Here is a 12,242-nt window from a genome sequence, read left to right on the forward strand (position 1 = left end):
AAACTTGAGAAACAGCAGCCAGCCCCACCACTGGACCCCATCCATATTGCACTTTCATGGCCTTTCCCTTCATCATAGGCATGCAGTAAATTGCTGTGCTGTGAGCAGCTTGTAATTCAAACTGAAAAAACGACATTAACTAGGAGAATGTGAACCTCAGTGCTTCCAGTTTTCATGGCTCAGGCTATGTTTTCTTCCCCTGTCCTTTAGTGCTAAGCTCTGTCGTCAAGAGGAAGTGGCTGAAGCTCCCATGCTAGAGGGATATCTGTGTTAAATATGTTAAATATTTAAGACTGTTAAATATGTTCTTTTCATCTTGGGCTCGTGTCTAAACATTTTAAATGCTTGTTGCACATGACCTCCAAACCACACAGCAGAGGCTGTACTGACCAAGGTAGCTGAAATTGCTTGTCAAATATTTTGGAAACAAAACTGCAACAACGGCAGAGATGAAAATTTCAGTGTATCGTGACTGTTGGCTATTCTAAATACAGAAACTGTGAGCACAGGAACCCAACTTACCTCTTGAACTTATCCAGATTCACCTTTGAGTCATCAATGGGCGCTATGCCCCTTCTCAGCTAACACCTGCAATTTGGAGGAGGGATGGTGGTGAGATATCTGCCTTCTTGCCAATGGTTTCTTCATCTGTGGATGCTTTGTGTCTGTTTGACCAGAGGACCAAAGCCCTTTCAGGCAGGCACATTTCAGCACAGCCATGGACATCTATAAAACAGATGACTGCTGTGGGGCAAAGAGCTCTGTTCCCTTAGGAACAGGCAAAACAGGCAGCACCTCATTCCAGCCCGGTGGCTTCAAGCGCTGGGAAGGCTAACACTTTGGAGATAAAACTCCATTCACTGCATTAATTTCCAAAGAGGTACATCTTATATCTAGGAAGGTATCTTTGCTGATATGACAGCAGGCTTAATCACGTGGGCAGCCTCTACTTACCCACCTTCCCTGCCTGGAGGGGAGCAGGGACTGGCAATACATTTTAGAGAAGAAGTCTTAGGCTGTTTGGTACAAGAGGAAAATAGAGTAGGCTGGAAGGGAAATGGATTTTAAGAGGGTTTTATTTGGCTTTTTAATATGCCGAGCATCCTTTAAGCAGTAGGATAAGAATAACCTTGCCCCCATTCTTGATGATAAAATCCCCACTGTTGGATAAGAGCCAGACTAAAAGTCACTCTGCTTGTACTTTGTGCAACCTCTGCTACAGATTTTATCTTCTCTAAGTAACATTATGCAAAAGTCCAGAAAACAGAAAGCGAATACCAATACCACTTCCTTTATGTTGACCAATTCACTGCACAGGAAGAAGCTTTGTGATATGAATAACCATCAAGCTGTAGCTACAGTCAGGGGTCTGTATGAGCACAGGAAGAGCAGTGGCTCTAAGTGCTGTGGATCCCTAGCAGGGGAAGATGGGGAACTCACAGCAAGCTGGATGGTGCAAGAAGCCTGCATCACCCATGAAAACGAGAGCTGCCTTGGAAGTGGTCAGGAGCACCACATGGACTGTCGTTCTGCTCACCAGCACCGCAGTCACAGGAGCTACAGGTAGTTCTGACAGTATTTAGGGATCAAGTGTCTATGAAGGGCTGAGGAGGAAGGAGCGCTGCATCACAATGATCTTTTTCTCAATTCTTCTTCAGATGGGGAAAAAAAATCAACCAAAAAAAGTAAGGGAAAGGATCTTAGAAATTGCCAAAGGGAATTTCTGATGGAAACCAGTAGCGTGCAAGAGTTTAAGATTTGCTGTGAAGGCACTTTCTCCTTCACAAATTCAGTTAAACACTTAAAAAAGCTAAGTTCCAACAATGTGGGATCAGAAAATATAGCAATAAGCTTTCTCCTTCTTACCATACATTAACTATGCAAATTCATGTCATTATTTTTTTTTGTCTTTGTTTTTGTATGTTGTTTTTTGTTGGGACCAGGTAGGACAGAGGGTTGTGGGGCAGTGATCTTGAGTCTGTCAGGGGTTTCTCCATCTGTCAGAAAACTGGCATGTGTTTTCTTTCAGCTAAATGTTGTATTTACTCTTCTACTTCATCATTTTTCATTTGATGGCGCCATAATCAGGGAAATCGGTTCACATAAGTTTTTGAGTGGCAGGAGAGAATTTGACTCTTGTGCTTGCCCTGACTGGGGGGGTTGCTCATATCTACCACAAAACAGGAGTCAGTCTTTGTTGGTTCTTCTCCTGTACTGGGCAATGATGCTGAGGGAAGGGAACTCCAGGAGACCTTCCCATGCCAATGGGCTCAGCCAGCCTTTGCTTCCAAGTCATGTTACTTATCCATCGGTTTAGGGAATGGGCTGTGCAGAGGAAAGGAGAAAAACGAAGGACCGACTTTGGCAAACACAGCCATGAATTTGGCAATTGGTTTCTGTCTAAAACGAGACACGCAGCTCTTGGGCTGGTGGTGACAGGACCTCACTTCAGAATGTAATGGTGCTGACATTTGCCCGTGAAGCACAGACAAGAACTCCAAGGCCATACGTAACATCCTTGGACACCTTTTCATACCTCTTTCTCCTTCCTTGTCTCCTCCAGGAATTAACAGAGTGTCAGCACACCTGGGTCACAGCGCTGTGATGACCTGCCCTAACAAAACAAATATAACTATGGTAACATGGAAAATAAGCCCCAAGACTGGAGGCCAATGCACCTTTGCATACCTGATTGGTAGTAACAAGAGAGAAAAAACCAACTGCAGTGACAGAATAAACTGGAGATCCAGACCAGACTGGGATCATGCACTTGAGATACAGCAAGTAGGAATGGCTGATGAGGGAAATTACACCTGCGAAGTGGTAAATGCAGATGGGAATTTCCATGGCCCGTATCACCTGACTGTGCAAGGTAAGGGTCTCCTTCCTCATTTCCCTCTTCTCCAGAGGACCGTGTCCAGGCCTGGGCAAACAAAGCTACTGTCCATGTGCACTAGAGGAAGTGTCTGGTAAGAAGAGCAGCTTTCTCATGGCTAGAAAGGGTCATGCATTTCATGTAGAGTAACTCTGTTTCTTCCCTTTCGTTATTTGCCAAAACTCTCTTACCTTCTATTGCCACTTTCTCCCCTGTAGAGTTATAAATGATGAGTGTGAAGCAATTTAGAGTACTTTAAAGAAGGATTCTGAATGAGCACACTGATATCCTGCAGTCACTCAGTAACAGCTGCTTGGGACTAGTCTAATTCAGCCCTGTATTCTGGGGTATTCCCTACCTCCATGTCCAGGAATACCTCCTCTCAAGGCACGTGGCTGTAGTAGCTCACTTGAATGTAGAAGAATTGTCCAGAATGAAAAAAGATCTACCCTTGTCTCCTGTGGCTTTGGAACACATTGCTGTGATGAGATGGCACTTCCAATTCCCCTGTTCTCACTACGATCCCTTTGGATAGTCAGTAAAACCTCCTATCCCACTGCAGCAACCCACACGCATCTCCCCCCTTCCTGGTGCTCTGCAGTTTCCCCGAGAATGGCTCTGTACTGCGATGACCACGGGAACCCTGTGTGCGAGGCAGAGACAGAGAAGCCGGCTGCTGAGATCTCGTGGGTCCCACAGAGCAACTCCACACCCAGAGCAGACAGTCACAGTAACGGGACAGTGACAGTTCTCAGCAGGTTTGCAGCACATAGCAGCGATGGGAAGAATCCTACCTGCATTGTGTCACACACAACTCTGAACGAGGCCAAGTCCATAGACTGCTCCTCACGTAAGCTTCCCTTTGTGTGCTCAGCTTCCTGTTTAGCCCTCTGTTCCTGCACTAAGACGTCAGTGACAATGGCATGACTGCAACCATGCAGCTGAGCTGAAGTTTCCAGTGAGAAATTTGTTGGGGTGGGGAAGGATTTTCGAAAGGCAAATGGGATCCTCGAAAGGCAAATGGGATCCTGGGCTCCATCAGGAGAGGGGTGGTCAGCAGGGAGAGGGAGGTGATTGTCCCTCTCTACTCTGCTCTTGTGAGGCCCCATCTGGAGTACTGTGTCCAGGTGTGGAGCCCTCAGTACAAGAAAGATGTAGAGATCTTGGAAAGGGTCCAGAGGAGGGCGACTAAGATGATCAGGGGGCTGGAGCACCTCCCCTATGAGGACAGGCTGAGGGAGTTGGGCTTGTTCAGCCTGGAGAAGAGAAGGCTGCGGGGTGACCTCATTGCAGCCTATCAATACCTGAAGGGAACCTACACCCAGGAGGGGAGTCAACTCTTCAGAAGGGCTGACAACAGCAGGACTAGGGGAAATGGATCCAAGTTGAAGGAGGGAAGATTTAGGTTGGATGTTAGGGGGAAGTTCTTCACAAGGAGAGTAGTTAGGCCCTGGAACGGGCTGCCCAGGGAGGTTGTGGATGCCCCGTCCTTGGACGTGTTCAAGGCCAGGTTGGACCCTTGAGGTCCCTTCCAACCCGGGTGATTCTGTGATTCTGTGATAAACAAATGTGCTGTCAGAATTGAAAAGTGCTCTGTGAAATTCTAGGCAAGAAGATAAACATGGTACTCTTCCTTTCTAAAAATAAGGCTGAAATTAGTCTTATTCAGAAGTATACGGCAAATAATATTTTCTAGAAGGTGTGATTCTGTCAGGCATGCAGTAAATGGTTTGTGAGGTGCACTTAAAATAACTGTTTCTCTTTAGACCGCACTGCACAGTTTCATCACTGTGTCATCAGCCGTGCTTGTCTGCTGGCCTCCTTTTTCCTTTTGGCTGTTCTTCACCTCTGCATATTCTGTGATGCCAGGTATGTGCAGGATGTGATACATATAACACCCCTCTGGTCACACCTAGAGAAGTTTACAAGGGCTTCTGGTGCTATTTCACATCATGTGCAGTCATGTCAGAATCTGACACAAGTGAACCAGCTCAGCACATGTTCATGCGGGTTTATCAGAGATATGTAACATCACAGCTGCTCTTAGAATTCATTCATTGGTGCTAGAGACCCACCTCCTGCTGCCATATTTCTTCCAGTAGCAAAAATACAAAACAAACATCAGTTCAGTTCCACTGATAGAACAGTTCCGCAGATAGAAAACACGGGATTTCCAGGCTATGAAGATTAAATGACAGCAAAATATCTTCCAGAGGTTGGGTACACACTTTTGGACAATCTTGTCTTTCTCAAACAAGGTAAGGAAGGCAGGGGTCATGCAGAAATGCAGGAAGTATTGCACAAGATCAGAATTAGTTTGTAACTGTTTCAGAGTTCTGGCAGCAATCTGGCAGCATGGCCAGTTATCAGTTGTATGCCGCAAGGTGCAACTGCTATGCAAAGTTACAGTACAAACAAGTAATGCAGAAACAAAATGAAAGTATTTTCACTTGAGGTTACAGATATATATAATCACAGATATAAAGCCTCATGTTTCTGAAATTCCCCACCAAAAGAAACAAATTGGAGAAATTCTGTTCTTGCATTCCTAGAGCCCAGAACTGCATTTCTCAAAAAAATCTTGGTCCTCACATTTACAGTACTGATGTTTTGTTTTCAAGAAAGAAGAGGAACTCATAGAAGCCAAGGCATATCCATGTGCATAGCTGTTGAAGGCTATTCCTAACTCAGCACCTGAGCAGAGATGAAAGAAACTCCCTGTATGCCTCAGTCAGCAATGTGAGATGTCACCGTGAATCACTGTGTCAAAGCATTCTGGCAGATGAAGCAAACATCCATGAAGCAGCCAATGTAACTGTGCAGAAATATGACATGCAGGGCAGATCCTAGCTGATCTTTGTCAGCTTTCTCTTTTATCCTTTCTCTAAAGTAACCATAGATGTCATCACCCATGCAAGTATCCTTTTTTTTTTTTTAAATAAACAAAATAAGAAAGTAATTCATGGTATATAGAAGGAAGTCACTCAACTTTAAGTACATCACATCCTCATATTCAAGTATCCTATTTTACTGGCTCAGAAGAAATTTTCTTGCATACTAGCAATAGCAACTTTCTCAAGATGGTTATGCAGGGACTGAAGTTAGCTTCAGTTTGAGCGGATTTATTATTTTCATTGGAAGAATTCTGTATTTCTGTATAAAAATGACCACATATGGAGCCATCTACTGGAAGACTGTGTAGAGCAGTCGCTAGTGAAGGCTGAGGCCAAAATGCTGTTGAGTACTTCTGCCTTTTCCTTGTCTGTTGTTATCAGCATGGCTATATTATCCACTAGAGGGGGTACACCTTCCTGGACTTTTCCAGTTGCTGTACCCACAGAAGCCCTTCTTACCCTTCTTTGTGCCCCTTAACAAATCCACTTTCAGTTGGGCCTTGGCCTTCCTGACCTCATCCCTACACAGCCCAGCAGCATCCCTGTTGTCACTGCCTGTGCATTTTCTTCTTGCTCTCCAGTTTGACCAGCAGGTCCTGATTCAGCCATGCTGATTTCTTGCCTTCCTTTCCTGACTTCCTACACTTGGGGATGGAGAGCTCTTGTGCCCTCAGGAAAGCTTCTTTAAACACCTGTCAGCTCTGCTCCATTCCCTTGTCCTTGAGACCAGATTCCCAGAGGATTTTGTTGACTAACTGCCTGATGAGCTGGAAGTTGGCCTTCCTAAAATTAAACTTCCTGATTTTACTCTTTGTGTATCTGATATCTCTCAAGAGTGTGAACTCCATCACTGCATGGTCACTGCAGCCCCAGCAGCCTCCAATCCTGATGTCACCAATCAGTTCACTTTCATTGGTGAGCAAAAGGTCCAGCATTGCAGCTCCTCTGGTGGGGCTGTCCCTGGCTTTCCCTGGGTGCCAGGCATGCCAAGTACATCTAGACAGACAAAAATAGGTATAAACCATTTGAAGACACATAATTGCTTGCTCATAAATCCTAATAACTTGGAAGATGTATTGTTTTCTCCTTGAATAGCAAACTAGCTTGGCCTCCATTTCTTAGCTGATATCAGTAGTTTATTTACCACTACTTTTCTTCTCCTCACCTTTTTCTGGTGCAGCTGATAAAGTCCTGTAAGTCACTTCCTGGGCTGTTTCTGGCCATGACATTTGATGAACACAGCTGATGATTCCATTCCATGCTCACAGACACAGCCTCATTGTGCCCATCTGCTGTCACATATGGCTGTTTGGTCACAGGAGAGCTTGAACTTTGTACAACTGACACACAATTCAAGTAAACTTGGAGACAAGAGAAGAATAAACTCACTACAATGCTAACCAAATTACTGCTAATTCACTGTGGTAACCTAACTGCCTTATCAAAAGCCAGCAGAAAACCACACTGACTTTGATATTTGTAGTTATCCTGGTAAGTTTCCACAGTGTGCATCAACCGACTGCATGCAAGTAGTATTCAGCTAAAGTGCTTCTCTGCAGCATCTGAACAAGCTCTGGGCATGTGTACATACAAACCCACATGCAGACACACAGCTGTTCCACCAGTGGTTGTATTTTACCATAAGAAAACCTGCAGAGCTGCAACTCTGCTTGGCTCTTACTAAGTAAATTACAGAGAAACAATACACAGATAAGACTTCTCTTTTTTCTCTCTCTTCATCAACTGTAGGACAAGTCAGCATTTCAGAGATGCCAACAAAGTTAGCCCCTATGTTAGCAATATACCACCAGTGTCAGCAGAATGCAAGATGTGAATCTTGCTGTATTGTTTGGGGCTAGCATATGGTATTTGACTTTTGCCAGAAAGAAAAATAACTAGCATTCTTTGCTGCAGTTTCCATTCAAGCAGCTCAGAGCCTCTCTGTCCTCCTTCAGAGATGAAAGAGATCAAATTCTTACAGTAGAATCCACAGGATTATATGACCAACCTTGCCACCATTCTTTGGTCTATTTATTCTCAAAGCCATCACAAATCCTTCTGCAGGACTGGGGATAAAGCCACCCAAGATTTCTACATTGTGAGTTTCAGTCCTGTCTCCTGAGCAGCTACTGGAACAACCTGGAATGTTTTGTCCTTTATCTCACCAGATGCCAAATATTCTCTTTGGCACGTTCACTACATAGTGAGCTTCGGCAAGAAAAGATTGTTTGCCTTTTTTTTTGATTGTCATTGGTTTTTAATATACCAGTTTTAAATTATTGTTCTTCTTATATGTAAAAAAAAGAGGAAACAGTTCTGACAAATTCAGAGACCACACTAACTTTCCTCATTGCACCTTTACCCCTAAGTAAGTACTACTCTAAATATCAGTCCTTCTGCAGCACAGACACGCTACTGAGACCACAAGTTGACCACAGACCCCTTTCTTTTGTTGCTTGGTGAGCCTATCCCAAAGTATTATGTAAAGCCATCTCACATCCTGTTCACTTGCAAGAACTCTCAGTGAGCTCTCCAGCATCACCATCTGTAGCTCTTCCATACTGCTAGTTCTGAATTCCTAGTACAATTCTGCTCTTTTCCCTACTAATCCTGTTTCAGCATGGTTGATGGGACACTGGGAGATTGAAAGATATTTTCAGTTCCCCAGAGTATTTCTGAAGCTTGGTATGAGGATATAAACCCACGCCTGTCTCGCTGACAAGCTCTCACACCAACCTGTAGAGTACCCTGCTTTTCTTCTGTGTGCTATGACTCATGCAACCTGTCTGATCTACCCCAAGATTGCCATAAGGGAGGAAGTACTACAGCAGTGGTGAGGAACAGCCAGCGAGGGGACAGGGCATGTGAAGCAGAGGCTGCTTGGTTCTCTCAAATGTTGATGGTGCTCCAGCGTGAAAGTGATGCTGTGTTCCAGGTGGAGGCAGTTTCTCTTTATAGGGGCAATGAAACTGCAGAGCAGACTGTGAGGGAAGGCATGACTACATTAAAAGAGCTCTTTCTGTGTCTAAAAACGAATGAACAACAGACATATCTACTTAACTCTGCTACTCAGAGGCTCCTCTATCTGTAACAGCTGCTTTCTCCAAAAGCAGTTTTAAAAGCCCTGTTGTTAAATTTCCATCTTTGCATGTGTTCAGGCATTGGCAAAAGACCACACTGTAAAGAAAAGATGTCAGCTGATATTATTTTGAGAGAGGAATAAGCTGGGATCATGCCTGGACACTGATAATACTTTGTCATTACTAGAGGAAGAACGTTTCGTTCCCGACCCCTAACATCTAATGCAAAATATATATTTACCCAGTTGTGTGCAAAGAAGGGACAAGCAGAAGCCACAGTCACTGTTATCTATTTCCACATGCTTTTCCATACTGTCAGCACAGGAGGCTTGGTGCTGTGAAGAGGGATCTCCAGCAAGGACCAAGGCTGACTACCTTCATGAGTATCTAGCTATTAATGCTGGAGGTCAGGAGAACATGCAACATTTGCCTTTGCTGTCAGACTCAAGCCTAGGTGGCACATCCACATCAGACAGCAGTTTGAATGGAAAAAGAAAAAAGAATGGAACAGAAGAAAATTCCCCACAGGAATTACGGAAAAGCGAGACCAGGCAGGAATTTGCTCCCCAGATTTCCTTTTCATGATGCCGGACAGCAAACTGGCAGCAGAGAAAGCGTCTGCTCCGCTGCTGGGCTGGGTTGGGGGAAGGAAACAGAGAAGGATGTGAGCCTCTGCTGGTGGTTTTTTTTCTGTTTATTTTGTTGTTCTTGTTTGTTTTTTGGAGGTGAAAGATGTGTGGGAAGGAAGTGGCAGAGATCAGCTTAGGAAATGTTTAGGTTTTCTTAGGAAAACAGCTAACCCCGGTCAAGAGGTTCCAAACAACACACCAACAAGTACTGGTTACTTTTATGGGGCTTTCTGCTGATTGGTATACTTTGATATTTTCCCTGGGTCTTGAAGGCCGTCTTCAAAACAGTTCAGATAGATTTTAAGGGAGAACACTGTGATGGCAAGCTCACAGCTGAACCTACTCAAAGAAACGTGTGTAAATTTGTGCATCTTCCTGACACACAAGGCTGAGAATGGGAGTCTGGTTTGAAGCAGATGGCAGATTCAAGCAGCTGCTCAGCCCGTCAAAGCACAGGGCAATGCACAACCACCAGGACACCTTTACAAGGATACCAGAACTGGGCATCACCCAGAAGGACACTTTCTGCGTTAGGACAGTGAATGCATTGACACAATTGCTCTCACTGGTTAGGAGAGCACTTGTCACCATGATTACCAAATGACAAAGCAAACAAAAGAAAATCCTAAGACCACCAAAATCCACACATTTAGCTGTTAGATGGTTTCCATGTTTGGAGGAGAATAGCTGTGTGTGTGCTGTGGTTTTCGAAGCTACGCTTATACATCTATCACAATGCCCTATCACAATGCACAAAAACTTGGCACCAAATAAAACAGATATTCACAAACTGCAAATCCAGCCAGGGTTCAAACAAAATCAACCACAGCAACAATAACAAAAAACAAAAAACAAACAAAAAACACAAAAAACAAAAACAAAAAAAACCCTAAAACCCCCCAAAACCACCAAAACCCCTGAAGAAAAAATGCAAAAAAACCCAACCAAACAAACAAAAAAAACAACCAGTAATGAACAGACCAGAGAGGAATTTTGCACCAAGGGCAGAGCTGAGAATATATTTATGATGGATGTTGAATTCATGAATATTTCAATTTGTTTTAGCCCAAAAGCCTCAGAATTAAATATTTAAATTTAACATGTAGAAGAGTCTACATCTTGACTGAAGTCTAACAGTACCAAAAAAAGATGCACAGGAAATCCTCACAATGAGTCAAGTGCTGTTTTGGCTCAGTGAAAACTCTCCTTCCATCCTAAAAGTTAAATGCTGCTATTTGCTCAACGCACAAGTCGGTGATGACGGAGCTGATAGTGTATTTCAGAACTGTTACCTTGGTTGTACACAGAACAAGCAGATCAGAAAGAATATTAGCATGTCTGTACTGTCATGCACCAAGATATGAAAAAAAAACAGATAAAATATTTGAATATTCACATGGGAATGTATGAAAAATGGCATTTTCAGCCTACATTTGAAAGAGAGCAATAACAATTTGAGGAATAAACTTTGGTGGCAAACACCACAGCTGGGGCTTAGAGTTGCCTGCACTTGGTTCTGTGCCTTCACCCAAAAGGTTCAGAGGAAAGGAGACAGGTTCTCCCTTGATTCCCTCACTTTTGCATAGATACTTAATTATTTTGCATGCCTGCTCATGTCACAGCAGCCAGGTATTGTATTCATTTGACACCTGGCATTGTGCAGGTGAATGCAGTCCTGGGTGAGTTATGCTCTGCCTTTGCAGTCACTTGCAATACTCCTCTGAAGAATGGTACAGCCTCCAATATTGAAGCACCTGAAATTGTCACATAACTCCAGAATCTAGGAGCTTATTTTAATTGGATCTTTCTTTTTCTCTTCTTCAAATCCAGGTATTTCCTCACTTTCATCTGCAGCAATAAAAGAAACAACAGCTTGTATACAAGAAAAGTAATTTTCTACTATTCCTACATATTTTAATTGCAATTTTTAATTGGAATATATATATATTTTTTTTTTCTGAAAGAAAAATATGGATTTTACCACAGATTTTACTGGAGTAGGGATAGTAAACATTTTCCTTTATGACACCAGAGGACACCAAACCTGTCCTCTTCAGAGAGAATCAGTAGGAATCTCCCACTGTAAAATCTGGACTGTAGGAAAATATTAGTACACAGCAAGTGTTTGCTTTTGGGTAGAGCTATGAGAAAATACGTGTTTACCTGCTATCCTGATGGAAGCTGTTTGTCTATACCTTTGAGACATTAATGGACAGTATACATTTCATGCAGAAGACTGCTTTAAAGACCAGTATTTCTGCCCGGGTGGCTTTCACAGATTATGCATTTGTTAAGAGTAGCTAGTTCATAGACAAAAAATTTTTGACAGAGCTAAGGAGTGAAAGTTGGAGTGAGGTGAAGACAAGCATCTTTTTATTCATAAATGGATCTTTACAATTTCTCAAGTTTTTCTAACAAGCCACAGTTCCATTGGGCAGAACATATTTATTCTCATTCACTCTAGCAGTAAGTTTCTGAGTTCTGAGTTCAGCTGAGACAAGCTGAAAGCAGTTATCAGGGGAAGAAGAGTTATATATATCATAACTATTAGTCTTTACAAAAACTTGCTGAAGTTAGCATCAGAAAATCTCTTGTTAAGCTTGTACAACTTAAGACTGAAGATAAACATGGATTTCTGTGTAGAATATTTGTGCACAGCTGCTTCAGTCAATGAATTATTTTAATCCAACAAACCAGGAAAAACTCACAAATAAACCATAGACATCAGAAAGGACTTCAGTTCAAATGTCTCTTTTAGGTTTGC

The 12,242-nt window shown here is 43.1% G+C and overlaps 1 protein-coding gene and 1 long non-coding RNA gene across 5 annotated transcripts in view; one reads left to right on the forward strand and one right to left on the reverse strand.

The window, feature by feature from the left end:
• Window positions 1-503: 503 nt before the first annotated feature.
• The window catches only part of LOC128091231 (uncharacterized), a 105,740-nt gene continuing 94,001 nt past the window's right edge, over window positions 504-12,242 (reverse strand). For 2 of the 3 annotated variants that reach the window (XR_008211309.1, XR_008211307.1), the window contains 2 exons: window positions 2,537-2,609; window positions 504-588 (listed from right to left, as the gene is read on the reverse strand). This is a non-coding gene — a long non-coding RNA (uncharacterized LOC128091231). Of the gene's footprint in view, window positions 589-2,536; window positions 2,689-12,242 lie in introns of all 3 variants that reach the window. The other variant, XR_008211308.1, reaches the window with a different exon arrangement.
• CD200R1 (CD200 receptor 1) overlaps window positions 560-12,242 on the forward strand; it is a 48,439-nt gene continuing 36,756 nt past the window's right edge. The window contains exons 1-3 of one of the 2 annotated variants that reach the window (XM_052704267.1): window positions 560-1,563; window positions 2,564-2,872; window positions 3,477-3,725. In XM_052704267.1, coding sequence (XP_052560227.1) covers window positions 1,428-1,563; window positions 2,564-2,872; window positions 3,477-3,725 — 694 coding nt within the window. In that variant the 5' untranslated portion in view covers window positions 560-1,427. The remainder of the gene's footprint in view (window positions 1,564-2,563; window positions 2,873-3,476; window positions 3,726-12,242) is intronic. The other variant, XM_052704256.1, reaches the window with a different exon arrangement.

The sequence above is a fragment of the Tympanuchus pallidicinctus genome, unplaced genomic scaffold (assembly GCF_026119805.1).
Source record: "Tympanuchus pallidicinctus isolate F22 unplaced genomic scaffold, pur_lepc_1.0 scaffold10, whole genome shotgun sequence".
NCBI classification, from domain to species: domain Eukaryota; kingdom Metazoa; phylum Chordata; class Aves; order Galliformes; family Phasianidae; genus Tympanuchus; species Tympanuchus pallidicinctus.